At 49.4% G+C, this 26,457-nt stretch overlaps 11 protein-coding genes across 11 annotated transcripts; 7 read left to right on the top strand and 4 right to left on the bottom strand.

Moving 5' to 3' along the window:
- Positions 1-564: 564 nt before the first annotated feature.
- Positions 565-2,873, top strand: CORC01_04768 (uncharacterized protein; the record flags this gene model as incomplete). Its single annotated transcript, XM_022616415.1, has 3 exons — positions 565-1,435; positions 1,493-1,709; positions 1,790-2,873. The coding sequence occupies 3 exons, from the start codon at positions 565-567 to the stop codon at positions 2,871-2,873; spliced, it is 2,172 nt and encodes a 723-aa protein (XP_022477012.1).
- Positions 2,874-3,612: 739 nt separating this feature from the next.
- On the top strand, positions 3,613-4,095 carry CORC01_04767 (uncharacterized protein; the record flags this gene model as incomplete). Its single annotated transcript, XM_022616414.1, has 1 exon — positions 3,613-4,095. The coding sequence occupies one exon, from the start codon at positions 3,613-3,615 to the stop codon at positions 4,093-4,095; it is 483 nt and encodes a 160-aa protein (XP_022477011.1).
- A 1,506-nt stretch (positions 4,096-5,601) lies between these two features.
- CORC01_04766 (uncharacterized protein) lies at positions 5,602-6,264 on the bottom strand (the record flags this gene model as incomplete). The annotated part of the gene is made up of 2 exons (XM_022616413.1): positions 5,602-6,025; positions 6,077-6,264. 2 exons carry the CDS (start codon positions 6,262-6,264, stop codon positions 5,602-5,604), a joined length of 612 nt encoding a protein of 203 aa, XP_022477010.1.
- A 1,431-nt stretch (positions 6,265-7,695) lies between these two features.
- On the top strand, positions 7,696-8,246 carry CORC01_04765 (uncharacterized protein; the record flags this gene model as incomplete). Its single annotated transcript, XM_022616412.1, has 2 exons — positions 7,696-7,736; positions 7,796-8,246. 2 exons carry the CDS (start codon positions 7,696-7,698, stop codon positions 8,244-8,246), a joined length of 492 nt encoding a protein of 163 aa, XP_022477009.1.
- Positions 8,247-11,022: 2,776 nt separating this feature from the next.
- Positions 11,023-11,623, top strand: CORC01_04764 (uncharacterized protein; the record flags this gene model as incomplete). Its single annotated transcript, XM_022616411.1, has 2 exons — positions 11,023-11,329; positions 11,385-11,623. 2 exons carry the CDS (start codon positions 11,023-11,025, stop codon positions 11,621-11,623), a joined length of 546 nt encoding a protein of 181 aa, XP_022477008.1.
- A 227-nt stretch (positions 11,624-11,850) lies between these two features.
- CORC01_04763 (major facilitator superfamily transporter) lies at positions 11,851-13,806 on the bottom strand (the record flags this gene model as incomplete). Its single annotated transcript, XM_022616410.1, has 7 exons — positions 11,851-11,886; positions 11,984-12,134; positions 12,242-12,632; positions 12,691-12,997; positions 13,080-13,159; positions 13,214-13,460; positions 13,540-13,806. The coding sequence occupies 7 exons, from the start codon at positions 13,804-13,806 to the stop codon at positions 11,851-11,853; spliced, it is 1,479 nt and encodes a 492-aa protein (XP_022477007.1).
- Positions 13,807-17,304: 3,498 nt separating this feature from the next.
- CORC01_04762 (catalytic activity) lies at positions 17,305-17,583 on the top strand (the record flags this gene model as incomplete). The annotated part of the gene is made up of 1 exon (XM_022616409.1): positions 17,305-17,583. The coding sequence occupies one exon, from the start codon at positions 17,305-17,307 to the stop codon at positions 17,581-17,583; it is 279 nt and encodes a 92-aa protein (XP_022477006.1).
- Positions 17,584-18,259: 676 nt separating this feature from the next.
- Positions 18,260-18,845, bottom strand: CORC01_04761 (uncharacterized protein; the record flags this gene model as incomplete). The annotated part of the gene is made up of 2 exons (XM_022616408.1): positions 18,260-18,629; positions 18,694-18,845. 2 exons carry the CDS (start codon positions 18,843-18,845, stop codon positions 18,260-18,262), a joined length of 522 nt encoding a protein of 173 aa, XP_022477005.1.
- Positions 18,846-19,540: 695 nt separating this feature from the next.
- CORC01_04760 (uncharacterized protein) lies at positions 19,541-20,011 on the top strand (the record flags this gene model as incomplete). Its single annotated transcript, XM_022616407.1, has 1 exon — positions 19,541-20,011. One exon carries the CDS (start codon positions 19,541-19,543, stop codon positions 20,009-20,011), a length of 471 nt encoding a protein of 156 aa, XP_022477004.1.
- A 1,668-nt stretch (positions 20,012-21,679) lies between these two features.
- CORC01_04759 (OPT family small oligopeptide transporter) lies at positions 21,680-24,494 on the top strand (the record flags this gene model as incomplete). Its single annotated transcript, XM_022616406.1, has 4 exons — positions 21,680-22,190; positions 22,261-23,200; positions 23,253-23,929; positions 23,986-24,494. The coding sequence occupies 4 exons, from the start codon at positions 21,680-21,682 to the stop codon at positions 24,492-24,494; spliced, it is 2,637 nt and encodes an 878-aa protein (XP_022477003.1).
- Positions 24,495-24,977: 483 nt separating this feature from the next.
- CORC01_04758 (peroxisomal (S)-2-hydroxy-acid oxidase) lies at positions 24,978-25,673 on the bottom strand (the record flags this gene model as incomplete). The annotated part of the gene is made up of 4 exons (XM_022616405.1): positions 24,978-25,013; positions 25,078-25,161; positions 25,218-25,442; positions 25,491-25,673. 4 exons carry the CDS (start codon positions 25,671-25,673, stop codon positions 24,978-24,980), a joined length of 528 nt encoding a protein of 175 aa, XP_022477002.1.
- Between the last annotated feature and the right edge of the window lie 784 nt (positions 25,674-26,457).

Below are 26,457 nucleotides of genomic sequence, written 5' to 3'. Positions count from 1 at the left end.
CGCTGATGTGACGCCTCAGCAACTGGCTGGATTGTTGTGAATGTGAGGTGTGAAAAGCGCTTGTTACGACCCCCTACTAGCAGCTTCCTCTTTTTCAAAGTTTCAAAACACCACGATGGGCAAAGCCCTGCACCTGGATCTGCAGTCAATCTTGAAAGATCCTCATCTTTATCCGTGCGTTTGACGTGCTTCTTCTTCCGCAATGAGGGAACCGATGAAGGATTTCGAGCTTACAAATATTCGTCAAAGAAAATACCAAAAAAACCGTCGATTGAAAACATGTCGTCTAGCTCATTGGTTACTAACGATTTCTGAAAGAGTTCATCGTCGTGAAGATATCCTCTAAGCTCAGCCTTCCTTAGCCTGTGTGAGCACCAAACTTATACCGGCAGGCAGGCCGACAAACAGCCCGATATCCGACGCGCTTCGAGACGCCACAGTGGAACCAATGGTATTCGACATCACCCCAAGACAAAATAAGACCAGCTTGTGAGTGTTGCGACTGAACCTGTAACACTTCCATTCAGCACAAGGCATCTCTTGTGTCCAAGAACATCTCTCACAATGCCACCCCTGTCAGGATTCTCCAACAACACCTTCGGGACCAGGGCCGACTTGGTCCAAGCCACGCTCGCCCTGCTCCGACCCCTTTTACCCCACTTCTCCCCGTCAAAGGGCCGGATCCGAATCCCGGTGTCTTCGGCTACCCATTTCGACGAAACAGCTGCCCAACTCGAAGGATTTGCCCGGCCCTTATGGGCTGTCGGCGCATTGCTGCTTGGGGCTGATGCCACTTCAGATTCAGCACTGTCAGCCGCAATCACCGAAGTAGTCCAGCCATGGATCGACGGCTTCGTCGCAGGAACCGATCCTGAACACCCAGAATACTGGGGAGCAATCAAAGGTCCGGATCAACGCATGGTCGAGGCCGAGATTGTAGCCTTTGCTCTCCTTTCTGCGCCCGACCGTATCTATAAGCCTTTGAGCGAGAAGTCAAAGGAGAATGTTACCAATTGGTTGCGGTCTCTCAACGGAATGGAAATGCCGAAAAACAACTGGCGTTGGTTCAGAGTGTTTGGGAATCTTGCTCTGTTCAAGGTCTGCGGCGTACCATATGAGAGTATTCGCGAAGAGATCAACTCAGACCTGGCGCTCCTGGACACTTTCTACCGCTTTGATGGTTGGTCGGCAGACGGTCCCTGGCAAACTCCAGAGCAGGCCCAGGATGAGTTTGAGCAATTCGACAAGACTGGGAGACGTGACGCAATAGGTATCGGAAGACAGGCCGACTACTATTCTGGTAGCTTCGCCATTCAGTTCAGCCAGCTGCTCTACTCCCGGTTCGCCGCCGATATCGATCCTGAACGAGCCGAGATTTATCGCCAAAGAGCGCGAGGCTTTGGTGTCACCTTTTGGAGGTACTTTGACTCTGAAGGTGAATTCTATAGGCTCCTTTTGCATTGTATTTAGCCAGGATACTGACTTTCCCCAGGCTCTGCTATACCTTTTGGACGGTCATTGACCTACCGCTTTGCCTGCGGGGGATATTTTGCTGCTCTAGCTCTGGCAAAAGTCCCTGATATGCCGAAGCCTCTCCATACCCCCGGGGCGATCAAAGGCTTCCTATTGAGGCATCTCAGATGGTGGGCGAACAACTCTGATGGTGTCTTTTATCCCGATGGTACTATGAACATTGGGTGGTTATATCCGTAAGTGATTACGCATTTCTGTCAACTCCTGTGTTCATGTTTTGCATGATTCCACGAATGATTGCTCACCATTGGCTCAGAAACATGTACATGTGTGAAGACTACAATTCACCACAATCGCCCTATTGGTGCTTAAAGACCCTCATTGCGGTTGGCCTTGCGGAAAACGACGACTTCTGGACTGCAGAGGAGGAGTCATACCCCCAACTCTCTTCAACAGACTCGGTAGCCCTCGTGCCAGCGCCTCAGCAGATTGTATGCAACCATCCCCAAAGCAACCACCATTTCCTCCTTTCGCCGGGCCAATTTGTAGCATGGCCCATGAAAGCCAACCAAGCCAAGTACTGCAAATTCGCGTACTCCTCCGCCTTCACGTTTTCCGTACCAACGGGGCCGCTGATTCAGCAAATCGCCCCCGACAACGCCCTCGCTTTAAGTCGGGACGGTGGAGAGACGTGGGCGGTCAAGTGGAAATCTGAACCGGTGCGCTTTTCGACTGCGTTTATCGAGACATCCTCGGGTACACAGGAAGTGCAAGCCGCAAGCGCCAAGTGGTATCCATGGGGCGATAGAGCCGTCAGCGTAGACACTACGCTGATTCCGCCGAGTGATCGATGGCCGGACTGGCATGTTAGACTCCACAGAATCAAAGTCCACGAGAAGCTCAAGACGCTACACACCATCGAGGGCGGCTTCGCTATTTCCGGTCGCAGACAGGCAGATGGTTTGCCTCTCCCCATCATTTCAGACATTCCACAAGACGCCAGCTTGGGTTCTGCCGAAGGGGTTTTGCAGAAAGAGCTCTCTACCTTGATCTTGTCTTCCGCGGGCGCCAGCGGCGTGGTTTCAAAGTCGTTGAGCAGTCCTCAAACAACATCAGAAAGCTTCCCGCTGAAGCCTGATTCGAACACGAATTTGGCTTGCCCTAGGACCTTGATTCCGGTTGTTTCACATGCTACTGTCGGTGGACTGGATGCCGGCTTTGAAATCGTCTTCCTCGAGTCCATCTTTGCATTGTCTACGTCGGCAAATAGTGGTTGGCGCGGTACTGGCAAAACTGTGGCAGAACGATGGTTGGATGCCCCACGGGTGCAGCTTGTGTCTGATTACCCAAATACAACAGACGGTGATATTATGCTAGTTGTTGCATCCACTCAAGATTGATTCTATGTTAATAGAATGGGTGGTCTCCTGGAAAACCAAGTCATTGTATCTCATATCTTGCGGTAACGTGGAAGTACGGATGTGGACTATTCGCGACACATTACTATGATCTCATGATTGCGTTCTTATTACCCTTGAAATAGCCTAAATTTATTGAAAGGCCCTAGGTCATCTTGTCACTGACTGTTAATTCTTTTGGCATTGCATGCTACTATCTTGCAGCGATTACCTGGAAGGACTGACATTCATTTCATGTACCTATTAACTTTTCGACTCTGTAATAACGGAGCCATGATTCAAATAAGAAGAACCTCAGACAGGCATCTGTTTTATAAATTAAGCTCGAGATATATCGCGTACCTCTCCGGGTTTGATCATGAACTACGCATATTCTGTCATCTAGTCTACCTTCCGGTCGGTTTTGATCACCAAAACTTTTCATCACTGCTGGCCAGTATGTGGTCAAACCTGATGGGATCGCTACTATCTAAATACTATTACCGCTTGATTTGTAAACCTTAGGAACGCCCTTACGCCAAATGATTGATTTGAGTTGACCACAATCGAGGTATATACCTAGCGGAGATAGATGGGCCATCCCACACTCAAGGCCGAGTGCATCGGAGATGAGCTATTATGCTATGTAAAGTAACGACTCCAGTTGTCTTTGCACCACTTCCTTTAGGACATCAGCAGGATACACCTGCTTCAATCTCACGAAACGCTTACAACGTAAATCATGTCCTCCTTCTCGACAAAAAGGACTAGTTCTCGGCCGTGGACCGTGCCGCACCGGTCCATGTCTTTGACACAAATCAACAACAATATGGGAGCCAATGGAAACCCACTTCAGCCAGCCTCTCTTGAAGAACAACTTCCATCCAGTTCCCCATCAGGGACAGAAGGCGACATCGTCTTTGAAAGAACATCAACAACCCTTTTCGTCGAACAACACAGAGGGCTTCACACATTGCACATTAAGCGCGAATCAAGATTGAATGAAATCAGGGTCAAATTCTTCCGGAGACGAAGTGAAAGTCGAAAATCGTTTGAAATCGAAAGATCGATTGCCATTGAGGACTACAACAATGCCCCATGCTGGGCACTCTTCCGTCCATCTCCCAAGCGCAAAATCGACGGCATCAACCTGAAACAGCAGAACGGGATGAGGTTCTTCGCAGAGGCCGAGAGAATCGAGCGCGGAGCCGTGGAGAGAAAGTAAAATGATCGTGAGAGGGTTTATATCCATTGTTGCAAGAGAGTGTGGAACGAAATGTATCCCTCGACACCATTCTGGTATGATGAATCCAATCCGATTGCATTAGAATCATCTATCAAAATCCTCAACCAGCCGGCAAGTCCGTGAGAATCATCACACTAGTATGGACGGCAATGGGAGCTGAGGTATGCTCAATCTTCGCTACAGAACTGGTTGCTGTCTTCACGTTGTGCATCAGGAGTCAGCTTAGATTTAGCTTTTGGTGTCAATAAATAAAAACACAAGACTCATCACTATAATTTGCGCGAAGTTTTACAGCAACTCAAAGACCAAGTAAGTTGGTTGAAAATATGGATTCTCCGACAGCGTCTTTTCCAGTCAACACATACAAGATCATGCGGAAAATTGCGGTACTATGATTGAAAGTGAGTCTCTAATTGTTAATTATACGATGGAGTATTTTTTACAATTCCTTTCCATCTATAAATCGGAAGGAATGACAGAATACATAGTTGTGCACGAGAAACCTTCTAGGTACCAGAATAAACCCCCCGCTCAACACCAGGTGCTGACAAGCTGTCTAAGACTCACTTGTCACTGTTATTCAATGAGACCATCTTGTACAAGAGCCGAATGCCGATGTTCCAAATACAATCTCTCCAGTCCTATTCGCGGACTAAAGGAAGCATAAGCTCGATAAAATCATGAACTAAATCGGCGCAGCCCCGGGGGCGACATGGCTCTCTAAGTAAGCAACTTCACGATCGAATCTGCCTTTCTAGTCTGTAGTCTGTGCCCCTTTTCCCCTTACATACCTCAATAAGGGCCTTGATGGGCCCTCTTAGTCACACTGTCAGGCCGAGCACCTGACAAAAACACTCGTTCTTGCGAGTCCACGAAGATGTCAAAAGTTCCCACCGTAAGTCTACATTATTCATGGCACGGAAGTTGCTACTTGCATGGTCCTGAACGCCCTTCCTCTGATTGCCCGAAAAGAAAAGGTGCCAACACGCGCAGGATAAGCATCTCAACTCATTTCCATCCATGTAGGACATTGTTGGCTGAGGCGGCTTGGCGTTCCGGGGTAAGCCGGCGAGTCTTAACGAGGTAATCAGGTGAAGAAGATCCCAAGCCTCGGTTGGAGATTTCCAAAGACACTAAGAGTCACATTATGACGGCAATATTGTCTTCATAGAAGTAGAAATCATGTTGAACATTGAAAAAGGCATACATCTTTGGATGACCACAAGTAGGCATCCGCATCTCTTCCTGCGGCCTGCCTTCGATACTTCTTCCTGCAAACTCATGAACCAGCCCGACTCATATAGAAACAAACTTTCTATTTCCCAACGGACCTCTGCAGTGTTCCTCCGTACCAAATCAAGCAAAGTTTGCGTGACACTGAGTCTGTCATCTGACAGCTCAAACCGCCTTCCGAATATTCTATTGGTGTAAACAGCTCCGTCAACGTGATGCGTCTCATTGCCTGGAGCCGGCCTCAGCAGATGCTCAAGCTCCAATCATGAGCCTTCTCTTGTGGAAGGGGTTCTCAGAGGTGTTGGCAGGAAGGGATCGGCGGGCTGTGGGAGCGGTAGGCGCCGGCGTACCCTCTCCTCCGACCTCGAACTTGAATTTTGCTCCATCCTTCAGGAACGAGACAGAGTATACAGTGTTGCAAGTCTTGGCACGAACGACTATCTCTTGGCTAGTGTTGGGATCATCGCTGTTCGAGAGGCGAACTAAGATGTCGTACTTGAAATCCTTGTTATTCAGCCAGACCTTGCACATGTTTGCGGCCTGGTCAAAGGCGACCTTGGCCGTAACAACGTATGCCGTGATGGAGATAGGATTGAATCTTCTGCAGTTGAAGGCGCCAAAGTTGAAAAAGCCACCTTGGCGGGTTGCCAGAGCAGAGGGGTGGTATTGAATGATGCTAGACACTAAGATTAAAATCTGTGAGTCCGAATAGAAGAGATTCACCTACGCCAAGTCAGTCGAGGCATCCCGCTTGAAAGTGTCGAGGTCGTGAACGGCCAAGTCCTTGAGCTCGTTGTACAAGTCCGAGACGTCAGGAGAAGACACCTCTCGTACAATGACGGGGCTAGGCCCTCCAATGACGATGGCGGAGACAGTAGAGGCTAAAGCCCACATGAAGAAACAAGAGACGCGCATTTTGAGGGAAATGGCTGTTGGGCAATTGGGTAACGAAAGTAGTGATTTTTGTTCAGGACCAAAGGAGTGTGATGTGAGCGTTGATAATGGTCGGCAAGGCTTAGAAGAGGCGTACAACTTATATCTCAAGGTCAAAAGGGACCAAACTGTGAGCACATGTCAAGTCGCCCTCTCGCGTCTATAATAATTGCTGCTCATCTTCGGAACCTGCCCAGGTCGGTAATTTGGGATACAGATTAAAGCTTCTTATATGAACTAGGCTAATTAATCGCGGACGACAAGAAGTCTGGAATGACCCTTACTAAGTAAAATACGTAGGCTGTAGAGCTTTACATCTATTTCGAGGCAGGATCGCGAGAATTAGCGACATTGAACTTCGTGTTGCGGGTGTCAAAGCTTTTTTCCATGCGAAACTTCGGCGGCGCTGAAGTTTAGTGATTATTATACCCGACGCACCCCTATAGTTGGTGGTAATCCATTAATTTAGAACATGAGATTCGTAAAGTTTGTTAGTCCGTATGAGATAAGCAAAGCATTGAGCCGTTTGGCTTGCTATACACTACTTAGCATTGCTAGGTCGCCAATTAAGGCCGGACACTAGATAGCCTTCAAATTCTAAAGACCTATCGCCTTACCCAATACCAAGTAAATCCACATACTGATCCGGTTGTAGCATATCAGTTTTTGTATCGGATCAAGATCAACCAGACCTCATTGCTCAACTTGTAGTTCAGGAGCAAGGCCTTGCGACTGAGTAGAGAAAGCATTTTGGCCATTGAGTCCTATAAGGAAAGGATCCTCGGATAAGAGCAATGCAAAACCATGATTGCCCAGCTTCGATAGCGGCAAACCACTGCCAGTCAAGGCCAGATCCACCGACCCGGCCGAGACTGAGAGGGCGCCATTGAACCTAAAAAGATGTACACCGTGACTGATTGGGCCACGTGAGACCGAGGCTATGTTCCAGACTCCCGAACGCATTGATCTCTGTACATTGTAGGGTCCATAGGTGTAGTCAGGTTACAACTAGTGCGAATTATCAAATACAGGTCAAGAACCTGTAGGGTTACTGTGCTTCGAGTGGGTTCCTCCATTTTGCAGCATACATTGAGGGGTAAGAGTTCACGGTCACATCTTTGTATGCTAATGGTCCGTTAATCTAATTTACCTTTGGGATACGATCGGCTATTACCGAGTACGGATTCTTGTGAAGTTCCCACGAAACCGGTATAGTCACGGCTGGTTGTTATTATAATTAGGTAAGAACAAACTCGATGAGATGTATATAAATCATGCCCTCTGTATGATTCTTACCACGTTTGCATCACAATACACTACCCCCCAAGATTTTCTTACAGTCTTTACTTATCATCGAGCTTTCGTCTTGCTTCACTCTTTTTAACCAAGACTACTAACACACTCTTTTTCAAGATGCTTGTCAAGTCACTTGGACTCATTTTGCTTGCCTCGGCGTGAGTATATCGCCTTCTGACCTTAGTAGTCTATATCTAATTTTCTTGCAATAATACAGCTCAGTCGCTAGAATGCATTCTTATTGCGCTTGTCAATTTGGCACTGACCAGGAACTCGACTTCGAAACAACTAGGAAAGTAGCTGAGGACTTTTGCAACAACGATTTGGTTTGGGGTGAGTCTGCTCTCATCTACTACTTTGGGCTTTTCTCGAGACTCTCTGGCAGTATGCTAATAGTCAGCAGGACCCCTTATCTTTCAGCCTCACTCAGAAGTTACCTGGGCTGTGACCGACAAATGCAAGTGGCGTGGCTCATACGTAAGTCTGATCAGAAGTCACTCAGAACTTTTAAGGATACTGACGCTGTAGGTAGCTGCAATCCGCATCGGGAGAAGGCATCGATGGTGATTTCTTTCACAGCCAGTGCCAGAAGTTCAACCCAGATGCTGACAGCGCCTGTCATACGTGCGACGGCTGGCCATGGATGGGTTTGCCAAGCGGAGACATGATTTGTAACTGAAGAGCAAAAACCGTACGCAAAGATGGCCGATCCAAATTAGTTAGAAGCAAGGTGCTTTGTTATGTATACTTACATTAGAGTTTTTGAGATTTGTCAAAGCTTTATCAACTGCCTATTTAGTGCAAAATGCTATATGTTTATCGATTTGGTTGCGAAACGAATAAGCAAACGCTGATAAAGTTAATGCGGAAGCACTAGTCAAGTTCCTTAAGCTTAACGATCAGTTAACTAGCACTAGTGCTGCTAATATAGCGCAAGATCATGGTATAGTTTTTAACAAAAGCTTTCAGGAGCTGTTGTATATTAAATCAAATCTTAATACCTATTGTGTAAATATGGAGGACCCATACGAAGAAGCCCACGCCTGGACCCGAGAAAGGCACAGCCAGCCGAATGTCTTCTTTAGGAAACTCTGCGATCTTTTCGGAAATCATAGCAGTTTTCGTGACTGATGAAGTGGCATGGAACTCGGATATTGTTCCAAGGACGTTATCTGCATCGTGTTTTTGACACTGTACGATATCGTGAGTGCAGCTTGTTCGCAAAATGCGGAATGTCCCAGACTATGTCGGCCAAGAGCCGGAAAGAAAATTTTAGTATGCGACTCCCGGAGCCCCTTGTCTCTTCTGGCTTATTTGTTAGCTGTAGCGAGCTTTCTTCCAAGAAAAAATACATGTATGAACGATGCTGTCAGAGCCACACGTTCTCATTCCTTTGGGTTTCATCAGCACACCACACTCTCTGATTTAGAGATGCATGTCCAAACCTCCCTGAAAACCCTCCAACAATTGAATATGCATACGAAATCTGCTACTACTGTATTTTTATTTTCCTTTGCTGCCCTTGCTGCAGGGAGTTGATTCTCTTTCTCTCCATTTTTCGTTTGCTTCATACACTTACGCATGTTTCTTTGGACAGGCACGGGTTATCGAAAGCCCCATCGAAGGATATGGCGTCGAGCCTATCGAATGGGAGTTTGAATCATACACAACTGCACCATGTTCCTCTGCGGAGCTGAAAGGAACTATGGAGGAAGTCTGGTTACAGCTCATGGACATCAATCCCAATGTCGATGAGATATTCGCGAGCAATGTTGTTGCCAGCAATCAACTTCCTGCCGCTGAGCTTGCTGAAAATGATGGCGCTGGTGTGCAGAAACGTTCCATATTTCCCGGTTACAACTGCTACAACTTTGGCATTTGCGAGACTGGAGCGATTCTATCAGGAATTAACTACCTTCGGGGCATGGGAGTACGACCCAGCAATGGTCTTGGGCCTGGGAACTGAGGACGTGTCAGCTGCTCTAAAGCTCTGGTATCTAGTAATGCAACGATATAAGTTCTGCTCCCCTCATATTGACATACGCTGACTTAGATGTCGTCAAAGGACTCATCTACCAAGACCCTCTCGAGTTTCAGCTCCATTGATGACGGTACCAAATGGGTCAATGATCACTGTAACTACACAGGTGGTCAGGTATTTCATGAGACCAAATGGAATGTGATTGTGATGCCCAACAGCTGCCCTTTCACAGTGGCACTAAAGTTTTACTCAGGTAGATCATATAGTCCCTGTCCTGGAAATATGCATCGTCTTCCACCACTAATCGAATGTCGACCGGTGCCTATTCATCACCAAGTTATGCCAGTGGATGCTCCTATCCCACGCTCTAGTCTTGCTGTCGCAATATAAGTCAGATTCGACCGCTGAGACCGATCCACCTCTCTGGCCCATACAAGCCGGAAAGCGATCTCTGGCATACCGGGCCAACCTCCCCCTTCCACCCCACGCAGAACCAATACAATCCTACTTGATCCTTCGTCACATATCCAAACGCATGGCTAAGTAATCTGTGATATACGTTACTGACACTTGCAATAGCCCTGTGGAAGGCGGTCAAACTCTTGGGAAACGGTCAATACATACAGTAAATGCGTTTGCGGATTTCTTATCCACAAGAAGCGGATGCGGTTTCAGCATGTATTATTCGCTTCCTTAGGGTAACGGGCCAATAATAGTGGCCTTAGATCAATCGCAGCACCTTTCTGCACGATGCGTACCTCCGCGAGCCACCTGGATTTGAAATGGCTTCTTTTGTAAACAAGAGTGAAGCTGATGTACCGTGCCCCATGTTCCGTGAATTGTTGTGGACGGAAAGGGGTTAGCGTATTTGCAGGCAGTTTGGACTATGTGAAGATTTTGAATCTTGTTTACTTCAGCAATTCAGCACCTCGTAATGAAAAATAGGCATCCCAAGTCACTGCTGAGAAATTCCACGACTTTAGGATGACTCATGATCCCATGGACGATGCGCGTAATGAATAGCTCCGTAAAATCCTTCTCCCCGGGATCCTGCTGCCTAGAAGGAAGTTGAGGGACTATGTATACGTGTCTTCATCATCAACTGGTGATAAGGACAGATTTACACTATGAGCTTCCAAGTTCTACAAAATGAGGCTGCACCGCGCATATGATATGATATGACACGGCAAGAACTTATTCAGTGAAAGCCAGCCAGACCGTCAAAAGAATATTCTGAAACCCTTGATCCGGCTCATATCGCGTTGTTGAGAAGATTCACTTCTAAACAGCACAGCCCTTCTGATTTCAAACCATGGCTTTCACTATTTCAGGCGTTACATACGATGACGCTGCCGCAGTCTCAATGAACAATATGACGGCCTTTTTTTCATACCGACCTGCATTGGCGCGCGCTTTGGAAGTCAGCGCCTCTGAATGAGATCATCGAGGGTGCCACAGCACGCATGCCCCATAGCCTTGTCGGTGGCAGGGAGAAGAAGCGACATCAGAAGGCCGTTGACGACGCCAGCGGTGACGTCGTGGGCTACGCGCGATGGATCTTGCCCGATGACGATGCTCGTATTTCCTGGTCCGAAGCATCTGTTCGCGAGCCCACACAAGAGGAAGCCGACAACTTCAGAGCAGCTTTCCAGGCCAATACTGAGGGTGGTGAAATTAAGGGTATGGATGGAAGACTGCAGGCTGCTCTTGGACTGCCGCTTGAGGAGGCTGAAGTTGCTGCAATGCGATCGCAGGAAGGCCCATTCCTAGGTTTGCATACCATGAGTGTTGAACGAGTATCCTCACTTCAACTGACTTTCATCAGTTCTCGATTACCTCACGGTGCACCCGGATCACAGGCGTAAGGGCATAGCTTCGGCTTTAGTCAAGAATGGCCTAGAGCAGGCTGATGCCGTAGGAATGAAGGTTTGGGTCATGGCCACGAAGACGGCGCAGCCCATGTACGAAAAACTTGGTTTCGAACTCGTGGATAGCGTCACAACATCTGTCACCGAGTTCGGAATCGCAGAGCCTCACGAGAAGGCATTCTTGATGAAACGATAGAGCTCACCCTGAGTACTTGGCTGGCTATTCTCGTCACTCAAGTTGCCGTACTGTTAGAAAACGAGTGTGTATGGTTATGCCGCTGTCCAGTGTCTATGGTCTATTCAGATTATTGGCTCAAACGCCGCCTTTTTGCTTGGTCACTATATCCCAATGCAAAAGTACCGCCAACGCCTCGATGCAGTGTGTATAAGTGCTTTGTGTAAGTTCGATCCCGTGATGGACCATCAATAGGTGTAGCGGAAATCCGATGCTTTAGTCTCCTAAGGTAGGCGACGATCGATGAATTAGCAGTGCCTTCGCAAATATACTCGAAATGGTTGGGGTCAGTTTCAAAGAGAGGAATTCGACACAACTTACGTCTGAAGCTTCAAGCTCAACCTCACCACGCTCAGCCTTCGCGTTCCAATAGCGGAAGTAGAAACTCAGAGAAATGACAACGAGGACATTCAGAACCGCGCATCCCAAACATGTACTCAACCCAGGTAGGTAGCGAGGCTTGTCCTGACTTCTGTTGATATTTCAATAAATCTCTTGGCTTTTAAGAAGAGGAATTCGCTTTTGAGGGGGAAGGCCGCGACGAACATGAGAGACGGCCGCCGTCCGCAACACACATACCTGAAAACAAGGGAGCCGGCGATACCACCAATCCCACTAACACCAACTACCATGGCACTGCAAAATGCGCGTTTCCACTGTCCTCGGATGTTGTTCGCCTGATATGCCATGGTCGCCGGCACGGCGCTGACACTTCCTGCGGTGATGAGAAAAACGCCCAAATACCGGACGGCAACATCGCTGTGGAAGCCCATAAGGCAGGTCCCGACAATTGACAAGACCATGTCGCCAACAATGATTGGGCCTCGAAGCATGTAACGATCCCCTAGCCAGCCAGTGGTATAAGTAATGATGGCGGCGAATACGTACGGCGGCGCCGTCAAGATCTGAGCCTTTCCCGTGCTGAATCCCATATTATCTTTGAGAATGATTGGCAAGAAGAAAGACAAAGCTTCCCATGAAGTAATTAGTTGAGCGTCACTAGAAGTATTGACGATTAAAAGACTCACAGAATATGACGAGGGCGTTGTTGAAGTAGATGATGGACAACGCCCAGACCTTGATGTCAGCACCGCCTCTCAGGAACTTCTTGATGCTGAAAGGAGGCAGCTCTGCATCTCCTCTATCGGCCTGAACTCTGGAAATTACCCAAGCAGTCTCCTCTTTGGACAGAAACTTCCAGGCTCCCTTTTGGGCATCCGGAAACCCCACCAGAAGGAAGTATCCTATGAGACCGATAGCGCAGGTGATGACACCTTCCATGATGAAAATCCATGACCAGCCTTTGATATTTGCGGTTCCATCGAGTTGGGTGAGCTATTGGTGGTTTTGGGTCAGACACTGACTTCACAAGGTTCGAGGGGAAGGCTGAAAGGCTATGACCTTGGGATGCACTTACGCCGAAAGCCAAGATTCCCGCAAATGCCGAAGCGAAGCACACAACCATGTAGAACACCGAGTACCGTTTCCCCACTTCGTCTGGGAGTCGTCAGCACGCATTCTTTGCACTGGTGGCAAACAAAGAATACTTACAACGAGTGTACCAAGTGCTTAAAAGGTAAACGCAGCTGGGGAAGAATCCAGAGTCTAGCGCACCAAGGATCACCCTCAAGGCCACCAGTTGACTCCAATGTGTCAAAAAGCCCATCCCAATGACGATGACTCCGCAGATCATCGTGATGGCCGTGAAGTAGGCCCGTGGTCCCAAGGTCCGGGCAAGAATGACTGAGACCGGCTGGAAAGTGATATAGGTTGTGAAGAATACCAGGCTAACGACCGACTATATCATGCGATTGTTAGTCGTCTCAATACGCAAATCATTTCGACGTACAGAGTTTCCCTCCATTATCTGAACTCACATATCGGTTGCCAGTCAAGTCTAAATCTTCCGTCATGCCAGCAACAGCGGCGGACGGAAGGTTCGACCGGTCAATGACAGAGAAGCAATATAACAATCCAACAGTTGCGACGAGACGAACATCAACCCGTCTCATAATCCTTTTCTGCTCAATTAGAGAGAACCCATGAGTATCAGGGCTTGTTGTCACTTCCATAGTGCCGTTCTCGCTTGATGCAGAACTATGCTGGTTTTGCGGGAGCGCTTGTTTGTTGTCGGATGAAGACATCTTCTAATTGTATTTATACTTTTTCACTTGTGAGAATCCTTGTGAAGCCGTTGGTGTTCTGTGAGACGCAAACATCGTGTGAACATGGTTCTTTTATCATTCTATGTCACTGAATATGCTCGGTTGATGTTGAACCTCGCCAAGGGTTGAGATCCTTCATATTTCACTCTCCGTTGCTTCTCGAAACATCGCGGTCGCGGTTCATTGTGGCGATGCTTCGTAAGGTTTACTAAGACACGTGAATGAGAATGGTGGGTTGTGACGAATCATCGTGGTGTGGTGAATCAGAAACGAGATAAGCGACGATGGCGCGCGCGCGCGCACCTCGATTTGGAATTCAGTGGCCCATCAGCGGGCCATCCGGATGAACGAAATAAAAAAAAAACTTGACCTGGGTCATTCCCACTTTCGAAGACTAAGCAACATGGCTTTACACGCCACCATAATCAAAAATGGCATTTGAAAGTTGCTGAGAATAGCGAAGCTTGAAAGGTTCTTGTTTCCTCCGTCAAAGAAAGGAATTGTCTCACTGGTCTCCGCTGTTCGTATATGGCGAAAGAAGAGGTACTGTACTGGTTGCCTCGTTTCATTATAGGCTAGCCATATTGATGCAATCGGTACGCATCTGCCAATTCTTGAAATAGCAGCTCAGAGACGGAGTTGAGCTGGTCACGCGTGATACCATTCAAGGACAGACTTAGGGCTCGTGAAGGATTCAATTGCGGAGAATTGCTAGTGAACGTCCGGCTCATCACAGTAAGCGACGTTTAGTGGGGGTGTTCATCTCAATTTGCGCTCATCCTGGCTCAAGCATGCTCCGATGGAGTTCGTGGGGCGTGAGAAGAACAAAACCAACCGGCTCCAGGAAACAGAAAGGAATCCCATGAACTCCTCCGCGGGAAGCTGTACCCGAACGAAGAAGTACGAGAGGTTGTTGCCTGCTTCACTGATGTAGCGTCGAGATCGAGGCCATGGATCTGATGTGGGTATCCCGCAGCTATCTGCAGGTTCCGTCATGATGCAGATCACATCCAGTCTGTCGGACTTCCACCAGTCTGGTTGAAGGCTACGGCAATACGTATCCGCCATCGATCACAACGTTCGACTCTGTCATGTAACAGCTTGCATCACTAGCAAGGTTGACGTAGAGCTGAGGAATATCAGCTAGGGCTGTCCATGTGTCATGCAATGCGGACAGTGTGCACTCACTCCTCTTAGCTCGGTAGGATGACAAAACCCGGCCACCAGGGATCATTGCTAGCCAATGCTCCATCAGCTCTCCAGGCTGCTTTGTCAACACTGCAAGGAACAATGTAAGCAACATTGGGTGTGCCAAAAATAGGACTTTGGGGAAAACCCACAACTGACTCTCGGTGAGGATGTGTCCAGGCGATATACGATTGACACGCGCAAAATCAGCCCATTCGACGGACAGGCTTTTGGCAAGCTGTGCGACCTCCGCCTCGGAAGCAATGTACGCAACCTGCCAGAATAGCGCTCACGGAGGTAGTGATGAACAGGTTCCCTCCCCTTTGCTTCTTAAATATGCTTCCCACGGCCCGCGCGGCCCACATTGACGCTGTTCATGTCGTGCCACGTTCTTTCCGTGGGCTCGAGCGACCTTTTGTTTGCGCAGTCACGCGTTAGCCATGGTTACATCGAAACGGCCTTGGCCGAAATCAGTGGTGATCTGGTTGGTGGTATTCGCGATAGTATCACGGGAGGTGACATCAGATCGGTATGCCTGGACCCGAATACCGGTCCCCCGGGCGATTCGGGCAGCGGTTTCGTCGGCTTCGGCATTGACTTTTAGATGACTGCAGCGTCTGGGCCTCGGAGCCTGCAGACTATAATTCCAGCGGTGCTTTCATTGCCATGGAGTTCATTTTAAACATCGTCGGAGCCGTGGTCACCTATTGGCTTGAGTCGGATCTTAGTAAACGGCCAAAATCTGGGAAATGTGAACTATCCCGCTTGTTCGATGCAGATATGCCGTAAGCTTCAATCGACAATGGCAAGTCGGCTTTCCGATGGCGCTTCATTATTGCGGTTCAGGTCATCCCGTCGCATGTCCTGCTCGGCGGCTACTTTTTGTTCCCCGAATCACCTCGCTGGCTTTGTAAGGTCGGCCGAGATGACGAATCTCTCTATATCCTGCAATGTCTACGAGGCACTCAAGACGTTATCGCTGAGGCAGAACTCGTCAATATCAAAGATGTTGTACGGCTTGGACAGTCGGCTGACGTAACCAAGTATCACCACATGCTCTTTGGTCTCAAATCAAGAAAGCTTCACACGGGTCGAAGAGTGCAGTTGGTTATTTGGCTGCAAATCATCCAATTCTGGACCGGTATTGTGAGGGATGTCGGCGAGAAATGAGAAGCGCATAGATGGCCAGCCTTGAAAGGTAGGTGCATATATTAATAGACCATCGAATCGGCCCTCTCTAGCCTGCTCTCTCGACCTCTTTTACAATAAAGAGCCCCGGTGAACCCCCTTAGTCAGACTATCAGGCCAGGCACCTGAAAGGTATCGCTGGTATAATAATGTACGGATCGAGTAAGCTATCCAATTTGCAACATGCTCGCAGACAGAAATCCCGCGGCTGACCTGAGCCTGAAATAGCCATCTTCATCATCGCCGATTTTGGTACGTCGAAGGCTCTTCAGATTCCGTGGTTGAACAATGTCTTTTATACGTTCTTTAGCTTCATGAAAGAAGCGGAAAAGATCAAAGAGGACGTCTTCATCGCGAACGCTGTCTATTTTCAAACCAGCTGAGTTTGTCACGTATGCATTTTGGAGCTTTTCAAAACTTGTATTTCTATTGGAGGCAGCCAAAAACAAATTCAATAAACAAACTCCAAAATGAATTATTTGATAAGACACTACACCTCAACGTCAATTGCGCATTCTACTCATGCTAGGCTGAGGCAAATCAGACGGTCAAGCAAGGTCGCGGGGGTCGGAGGCCGGTAGACCCACATCGGGAACTCCGAGCCGGAGCCGTCTCCAAAGGTTTAGTGGGGTTTCTCCAGGTTACCCTGCACCGGTGTCTACCCGTTTGCAGTTCTCCAACCACTGTCTCTATACTTCGAGGTGACCACCAAACACAAAACGCTCCGGTCTGGTCCTATCATCTCAGTCGCCACTACAAATAGTGGTACCCCGAAGTCCACGACTCTGCGAGAGTCTCAATCGCCTCGGTCATCCAGTCCACCGAGCTCCGACTGTCCGCCTGTTATTTGCGATGACGAATCAGCTCCTCTACCAACAGTCACACTTGGAGAACCACATCCACCTTGTACAGCAAGCGCTACCGCGATAGCACCGCCTAACGACGAAGCCATCGATACATCATATGACAACGGCGCTGACGATAGACCGACTTTCGAACAAGACTCCCTGGAGCAGGTCGACGCGTTGTGCACAGGCATCACACTTCAAGGCACAGCACAGGAGAACGCCATGGCCATTTGGGTCGACCTTCTTCTCCAACATGCGGCTATATAAGACATTGATTTCACAAATGTCGACTTTGAAGAAGGCGTTAATCTCTTCAGAAGCTCGGTCGTGCAATCACCTGCCGTGGGACGGGGCCTCTCCAAGACCAAACGGAGAAGGCCTCACTCATACGCCACGCGCTTCTCATTCATACTTGCATGAGAGATCCCCGACGCTCGATGAATGCCAGTGCCTTAAGAAACGGGTTCGGCGTTCGGCAACCGCTCTGCCATCGCAGTTGCAGGAGCACATCATATTCCAGAACTCTGTGTAACGCATCATTAAGTAGGTAACCCATGGAACCAACCATTTGAAACTTACTTGAGGGAGTAACAATTCGAGACAGGATTGGGAAAGACATCTGCAAAGAGTGTTTTGGATCCAGGGCTCGTGAGTCATCCTACGTTTTTCCGCAGGTGGTCTCATTCTACTCGCATGAAGAGACTGAAGCGGAGAAGAATGATCCTAACGCTAGGATCGCAGCGGCCGATACATTGAAGAAGATATTGGAAAACTGGAGGCGGCACGTAACGGCCGAGTTCCAACCACTCCCTTATACGAGTTCTACCAATAAAGTCATTGAGCCGATCTGGACCAATTCTCTGGCTTTTGGTACACTTACATCCTTTCCAATGTAACGGGCAACTCTGGTGGTCATATGCAGCGGCGACATGCCAAACATACTAATCATTGCTCTCATTCATGAACGTTCCCGTTCTAGGTGGACTTGAGCAGTACACTCAGCAGCGGAAGCGTCTAATAGAATGTGTCAAAAAGGATCGCGGCATCGGCTTGACACTTTCAGACTACCCATCGAGTGATTTGTGCTCTCAGTGTACATTCATCGACATGTCTACAATCTATTGCAGGAAATCAAATAACTTCCTCTTATCCGAGAAGCCGGGATATCACTTGAAAATAGCAGAGAGCGAAAAGTCGTTCTAAATCTACTAGAGCCCTGGCACATTCGATCGAGCTGGCCTGTCAAGCCGCTCGGCGAGTAGCTGAAGCTCCGATGGGAAGCTTCCGACGCCTAGTAACCACTCAATCACGCCTGGCCTGCTGGTCCACAAATCTCCATTCATTCCTTCGTCTGCCGGATAACCTTGCTCGTGCCCTCCTCGATAAGCGTAGTGGGCGGGAATCGCGTGAGCTGGGACCTGAGATGGGCGTAATAGTCTTCCAGCACCAGCCTGTTGATGTTTTATCTTGGTCGCGCCCGCAGCGATGCACTGCTTCATCAGATCAGGCGGGAATCCGTTGGTGCCATGCAGAGCCTTCCAGACTTTGCCTGCAATCTGGGCGCGTATCTTTTCCAAGCTGCAAACTTATCAGTACCCTTGTCGGGAACTTATCAGGAACATCTGCACGCCGTAGTATGTACCGTTCAAAGTTCAATTGCGTGCCCAGCTTTCCATATTCGTCGTGTAAGTTGCCAAACGCCGGAGCGGGGGAGTTCACACCCGTAGCGATGAACTCGTCAACCTCCTCAATCATGGTCTTGCTGGTCCAGTCCGGCCGTGTCCATGACGCCATTTTCGGTTCCCTCATCCTCTCGGGCTTAGCTCCGGTCGCGATTCTGCGCTTATGGCAATACTTGACCCATTTCGCCTTCTTCACCGAAATTCGCGTCTTTTCTTAACGGGACATGTCAACCATGATGCTATCAAAGTACAGGTTGTTTACTGCGTGATGGATGATCTTCTCATCCTGCGTATGGCCGAGGTGGATCGAAATCGGGACACAAGCTAGAAACAAGGTTTCGTTGGCGGTCCAGACGAGCAGGTCATTGACGAAAGTGAAAGACCAAAGGGAAAGTTAAATGATGAGAGGTAAGAGAGCTTCTTCCGCGGCGGTGACGAGGCCGTGAATCTGCTCGAGTTTGTATGCTATTGCCACAATCATCCTTATAGGCAGTCCGAAGAAGATAGCGATACTGCATGATGTGTTCGGAGCTGCAGCTTGGGCCGGTCTTAGCATTCAGTGGGGCAACGTTGTCCTGAGGGAAAGTTTAGATCCTGGCCCCCGGCACGATCTGATCTGGAGGTGGACTCAACGTTCGTAGCTTCGCGGGGTGTAGGTGGGTTCTGAGACTGCTCGACTTTCCAGTCACCAAGGTGGATTATTTCAATAAACAACCCCTCAAACGATTTTCAATTACTTTTGCAACTCACGGCTCACAATGTCTAGCAAAACAGGAAAGCTCGATAGCCTCGATCCATGGCGCACTCATGGCGAAGCTTTCCATGAATTCATTGGTACAAGCCCATCGCGGGATCTCTCACTACACATCGACTCCTGCCACTTCGCCCACGAAGCCGTCGTCTTCGTCCCCTGAACAGATGAACGATTCATCACCAGCAAACAATTTGCTAACAAAGAGGGCTCTAGGAAGGTCCAGATTTCCAAAAAAATCATTGGCAATCGTGGGAGATCATATGAAGCATGAAGAGATCTCCTGTCCAGACATCGCCATGGGAATCGGCGGTGTCAACTATGGGGTTTGTGTTCTCTTCTGTGCTCAAGGCTCGATAATACATCCTAGCGGTCTGTTCAAAATGCCAAGAACACCACCATATGCGACTGAACCAGTCGTGGCAGCCTTTCATTCTCGGGCCTTCAACTCCGTCAACGATGCTATTATCAGCAAAGATGGAAGAATATGGTTCACCGATCGTCCCTACGGCTATGACCAAGTGTAAAGTCTTCCTGAGACCCTGACTAGCCAGATCGAAGGGGATTTGCTTCTCGCCTGGCGAAACAGGCGTCTGTGTAACAGGCACTGATCTTGTCCCCCTTGACGGTTCAATCAACGGCAACCGCGATTCCACTATGTAAGCTCCTTTGAGTAATCTCGAACTTTTTGAAACCTTCAGCTGTCTTTGACGCGCAGAAGGACCATATCGGATGTGCTTTTGACGTACGACAACGCCACAGACAGCCCGTGTTGCTGAATCGGAGATTAGTTGCTTTCGTATGCGTCGGTATACCAGACGGAATCAAGTGCGATGAGAAAATCAACGTCTATACCGGATGCGGGATGCGGAGATGGAGCAAAGATTTAGTCTTCCAACAATTTTCTACTCAGTAGTATCCTCGTCAAGGGCGGCGCCGCCACCTTTTGCTTTGGACGTGGAGGCGAGCTCTTCATACCCAACGAGCATCGCCTTTGGAGAGCACAGTGGGAACAAATCGGTCAAGGGAGCACTATTTTGGAATCTAAGACGTCCGACAGGATTCAGTGCTTTAGTGCAATCTGCTGTGGCTGCATTGCGGTCAGTCAACTGGATTCAGAAACCATGCTGGAAAACCAGAATGGTGACAATTGTTCGTGGCGTACATCGTGTGGCATGTCTGGTAAGCGGAATTCCGTCACACGAGGACTGGCTACATCTTTGAACGCTGATCTTGAAAACCAGTACCAATCAAGAGCCTCACAATAGGACCTTTGCAATTCAAGGGTGGATCTGGAGCTTATTATGCATTAGGTCGGAGTTGTGCTTCATACTTGGAATCGAATCAGACGACTAGTCGTTCCTGTAGTACCCTAGACAGATACAGCATTGAATGAACTCCGGTTTTGGCCAGTAAGAGTTGTCAGTCGAGGCGGATATCTGCACATTTGACTCTAGACGATGCCGATTGGCGATACGCCAGCACTAATACGTCAAAGATCGATATTTCTTGCGAATCCAAAGCTATCGGCAACGGGATTCGCAACTTTAATCAGAACGCGAGATATCGGAACTTGTCCGCGGGTTCTCAAAGTCTGGAAAGCACTCTCATTCCTGCAACTATCCGCCGGACCCAAACCCTCGTCCCCTCTATCTTTCCATGGCTCTTTTTATCGTCTGGCGTCGCATTTTGTCGTGGCGAATGATCAACTGCCGTTGGTCCAACACCGGTCGATAGCGCAAGTACAGGGGGCGCTGATCCTCGCGACGCATGCACCCCGCAGGCCACGTCTGGCAGGTCAGGTATTTGGACAGCCGGGGAGGAGTCGGAAGGACATGCGGGGGTGATACGGACATGGGCCGATCCCAGCACTTCTGTTAGACGGCGTGATAGCGCAACGTTGATCTCGCAAAATGCAACGTTGTTGGATAGGTGCGCACGCTTCTATTTGGAGACAGATTCTGCCCATGTTGGACGAGCTATCTCGCCCGATAGCTGGGCCGAAGCCCGACTCCCCCGCCTTCCGTCTGCCACACAACCTTAAGTCAGACGACGAGACAGCGGTATATATCCTCGGCGACTTTCCCGTACATTTAAGATGAATAGACGCGTGGTCCTCAAGCGTCTTTGAGTCCTTTGACAAGTAAAGTTTTCTACGGACCCGGTAGTACACGGCGTCGATTCCTCGGGTAACAATGTCCGGAAAGGTGGAGATCGTCGGAGAGGAGCCGACTCCGGCCCGGGATGAGGACATCGAAAAGATCCCCGCACGGGTGAACAACCCGGAGCACAAGATCTCGGATCAGATATCCCACGAGAAGCTGGAGGAGCTGGCACCCAATGGAGAAGGAGAGTACATTCTAGAAAGGATCAATGAGATGACGGAGGAAGAGGCCATTGAGATTATCGAAGAATCGGTGGAGTTCTTCAAGGACGACTGGAACTTCCCCTCCGACATGAGGGAGAGGATGAAAAGGCTGCTCGAAGGACCAAAGAAGTACGGTGAAAACTACGACCGCGACTTGAGAATCGACGCCGTCATGATCCGCTTCTCCTCGCCATACCCCGGTGTTCGCGCCGTAGCCGAGATTTTGGACGATCAGAGCGTACCTATTGAGACCTTCCGCGCATATTTCTTAGGTATAGGCTGGGCCGTCATCGGAACCTTTATTTCGACCTTCTTCAACTCGAGGTTCCCCGCCATCAGTAAGTGCAATATCTGGTTATGTAACTCAACCGTCTTGAGTACACGTTTAGTAAGACTATGGTTGTGCAGGTTTGAGCGGTCAGGTCATCCAGATCTTGCTGTTCCCGTGCGCCAAGGTCCTCGAGTTCATTCTCCCCGACTGGGGCATCACCGTGCGCGGCACCCGACACTCCTTGAACCCTGGGCCTTGGAACTTCAAGGAGCAAATGTTTGCGACAATCACGTACAACATTGCCATCTACACCACCAATAGTTACGGCATGATCCTTGTGCAGAAGTCACCAGTCTACTACGGTCTCCATTTCGTCAACTTTGGATATCAGCTGATGCTCACCCTCTTCGTGCAACTCATGGGAATGGGGTTCGCTGGATATCTCAGACGGTTCAGCGTGTACCCCGTCAAGGCCCTCTGGCCGACGATCCTGCCGACGATTGCCATGAACAGAGCCCTGACCAGGCCGGAACCCCGGGAGAACATCAACGGGTGGACCATCTCGAGATACAAATTTTTCTACGTCTGCACCATCTGCATGTTCTTCTACTACTGGTTCCCGGGCTACCTCTTCACAGCTTTGGCAACGTTCAACTGGATGACCTGGATATCACCCCAGAACGTGACCCTTGCCATAATCACAGGCTCCTCGCTCGGTTTGGGCTTGTTCAACCCCATTACCACTTTTGACTGGAACGTTGCGACATCGTCTTACGCCGCTTTGGCTCAGCCGTTCTTCGCAACGTGTACAATGTATATCGGTGCCATACTGGGCGGGGTCATCATCATCGGCATCTACTACACCAACATGTACAACACAGCTTATCTCCCGATCAACTCCTCCTCTGCGTTTGCAAACGACGGCACCCCGTACGTGGTTCAGAATGTGGTATTCAATAATAAACTCAACGAAACCGCATACCAGGAGTACTCTCCCCCGTTCTACTCGGCTGGCTATCTCCTGACGGTCGGCGCCAACTACTGTTTTTACCCAATCTACTTTTTGTACATCATGGGGTAAGTATGACGAGTTTTCCCCACTTGACGCGATGACTGAACTAGAACACAGAAACCAATGGAAAACAATCTCTCAAGCATACATCGACTTTTACAAGGGACTGCGTCACGGAAGGGGTAATTTTGAAGGCGCCATGGACATCCACAGCAGACTCCTCGCGAAGTACCCTGAGGTACCAGACTGGTGGTTCCTCATAATCCTAGTCGCAGCCATCGTCGTCTCGGTCATATTCCTCAACATCTACCCCCTAGGCACCCCGGTCTGGATCGTCTTCCTCATGATCGCCATCAACCTCGTCTTCGCGGTGCCTCTCTCCTTCCTCTCCGCCACCACGGGCACGAACCTCGGGCTCGGCGCTCTGATCCAGGTCATCACCGGCTACCTCCTCCCCGGCAACACAAACGCCTTCCTCTTCTCCCAAACCCTGGGGTCCTGGGCGCTCGCGGGCTACGGCGACAATTACGTCCAGGATCAGAAGATGGCGCACTACGCCAAGATTGCCCCGCGCGCGGTGTTCCGAAGCCAGATCGGGACGATTATTATTACCTGCTTCGTGGCCGTGGCTACGCAGAACTTCATCTTGGATAACGTCAAGGGGCTATGCACCCCGACGCAGCCCAGTAGATTCACTTGTGCCAACGACGGTGCTCCTCTCTACACGAACAGCTTGATGTGGGGTCTTCTCGGCTCGGAGCGCATGTTTGTGTCCTTCTATCCTATCCTCAAATGTAAGTCCTCGGTACACATAGGCACAGTCACGCATGGGGGACTGACAATTTGTTAGGGTGCTTCCTCTTTGGAACTCTCATTGCCATCGTCTTCTTGGTTGGCCAAGGCTACGGCCCAAAGTACCTTCCTGGGGTCCGAGAAAAGTTGCGGCGCAATCTAAACCCCAAGACATTTGCTCGTCTGGATAGGACGCTCTTCCCCTTTGTGGCTTCGCTGCTATGGTTGAACCCGGTCCTTGTCATCCAAGGCATCCAGCATTGGGCACCATCTAATCTGTCATACAAAACGCCTGGTTTCATCCTCGGATTCATCTTCATGTACTGGCTTCCCAGACATCGCTTAGCCTGGTGGGAAAAGTACAACTACGTCCTGTCAGCTGCCCTGACTGCTGGAGTCGCTGTTTCGGCGCTCGTCATGTTCTTTGCCGTTGGATACAACCCAATCTCCCTGAAGTGGTGGGGAAACACGGTCAGTGGTGCTGGAGTGGACGGATCTCAGATCGGAATTCTCCCCATCCCTGAGAGAGGATACTTTGGGCCCGAGAAGGGTAGCTTCCAAACGTAAAGGCGATTTTTGGAAGCATCAATAGTGCGATAAAAGGTGCAATATGGCCGAAAGTTCTCGCGTTGGTGGGAGAGAATGACTCGGGATAGCCGGACAGCGAGTATAGGTGGGGCCGAAGTTCGATGCGGGGCCGTCGTTACGGGTCTAAATGCAGTTCGGCCGACAATGTTTGAAGTTAATGGGCCCCTTAATTATGAGAATGCGCCAGATATTCTTCCTTAAACAAGCTTCATGTCTACTTGGTCGCGGCTTGAGTGGAAATAGTGAAGGAGCAAAGTTGACAAGACATAATCATGACGCTTTTTGTGTTATATAAATGTGTCTGATCAAGCAAGCACATGAATTTGAACATCAAACGAGGCGCCACAAGAAGTGCCTGGTCCCAATACGAAGGAGAACCCATTTCTATCCGAAGCAACGCTGAATGCAACTGATCTCACAGCTTGATATTTTGGACTGTATGGCACGCTCAACGCACACCAATTACTGCTTGTCAAAGGGGAAAACGTGCTGCACGAGCTGGCGAAGGCTCAGCGGCAAATCGGAAGAACTTTCTTCTTGTTCTGGTTTGCACTCAACTTACGAAGTTGGTGCTATAGTCGTGGACATCAGTCGCGCTCATACGACTTCCATCACGAACGATCTCAGTCTTGATGATATCGAGAGCCTTCGTATTACCCTCAAGACCGTAATAGCTGGCGTATATTATGGGACGCCGCATACCGATGCAAGGGCAAGAGGCTTCAGGACGTCTTTACCACAGCGAACACCGTTATCTATGAGGACATCAACTTTTTGGAAGTCCTCAGCGGCGTTGCGGTAGATCTGGTAGTCGATCTCAAGAGGACCGGGCGTATGGGCGAGTTGACGGCCACCATGGTCAGAGATATAGATGGCCTTGGCGCCCTTCTCGACGGCGAGTGTGGCGTCCTCGGCGATGGTGATACCCTTCAGGGTGATGAGTAGGGAGGTCTAGTTCTTCATCTGGTCGCAAACGTTCCAGGTCAGGCCGGAAGAGTCGGAATTGGCGTTGATTGTGTCGTAGCGGGTGGCCCAGTCGAAGTTGGGGATGACGCGAATGGTTTCAAGGAGGGTGAGGAATCCCTTGGTATAGTTCGTGCTGTCGAGGTAAGTCACGAAGCCGGTGTTGAACTCGTTGATCAATGGCTCGCCGGCCATGGCGACGGCCAGGAGCTGTGTTGCAATGAGGAACGACCTCCTCTTGTGCGTTTTCGGTGTAAAGAACGCGGCAAAAAAATGAATTTTTAAAAATAAGTGACGATCCTTGCCAGGTATTGTAGATCTTCTCCTGAGCAGACCAGGGAGAGCCCTTAGTATTTATATGTTATCTTTTGACTCGGCAGCAAACCATACCTCCCCCCTATCACGATGATTTCTATCCTGCTTAGACCGCCGAGCTTGTCGGGGCAATCTATCCCCGGTGACCTCGGAATTGTAGCGCATGGGCTTCAGGAACAAAAGGTACTGGTTCATCTCATGTCTTGGGAAAACAAGCATGTTTAGTCTTGACCCGCGTCAACTGCCAAGTTGGAAGCTAAGATCTCCCTTGCTACACGAGTCGAAAGGAGACGGAACACGCCCATCGACTGGTCGAACTCGATCTAATCTAATCAACTCGACGGATCCCAACTGTCTAGATTCCTTGGCTGAGGCACCGCTTCTCCGTGTGGTCCAGCCTCAGTCACCCTGGCTAATTGTGGGAGCTCTGGGTCCCGACGGCAACCGAGCGCTACCCAAAGGTCTCGACTTGCCTAAATGGAATGGTTTTGACGACAATTTTGGCCCTCACATGCGCAAGGGAGTCAAGGGTATCCCATTCGCCGTTATCAGATCACCGGCGCATCGGCCTCTAGTTCAAAAGAGTCAACTCGTAAATACAGAATCTTCCTCAAGGCGGTCTGCTAAAGACCATCCCACCCGGGGCAAAAGAATGTGCTGGAGG

The sequence above is a fragment of the Colletotrichum orchidophilum genome (assembly GCF_001831195.1).
Source record: "Colletotrichum orchidophilum strain IMI 309357 chromosome Unknown Scaffold_32.1, whole genome shotgun sequence".
Classification (NCBI taxonomy): Eukaryota; Fungi; Ascomycota; class Sordariomycetes; order Glomerellales; family Glomerellaceae; genus Colletotrichum; species Colletotrichum orchidophilum.
The sequence above is the reverse complement of the archived record's forward strand: the minus strand, read 5'-3'. Positions and strand labels throughout refer to the sequence as shown.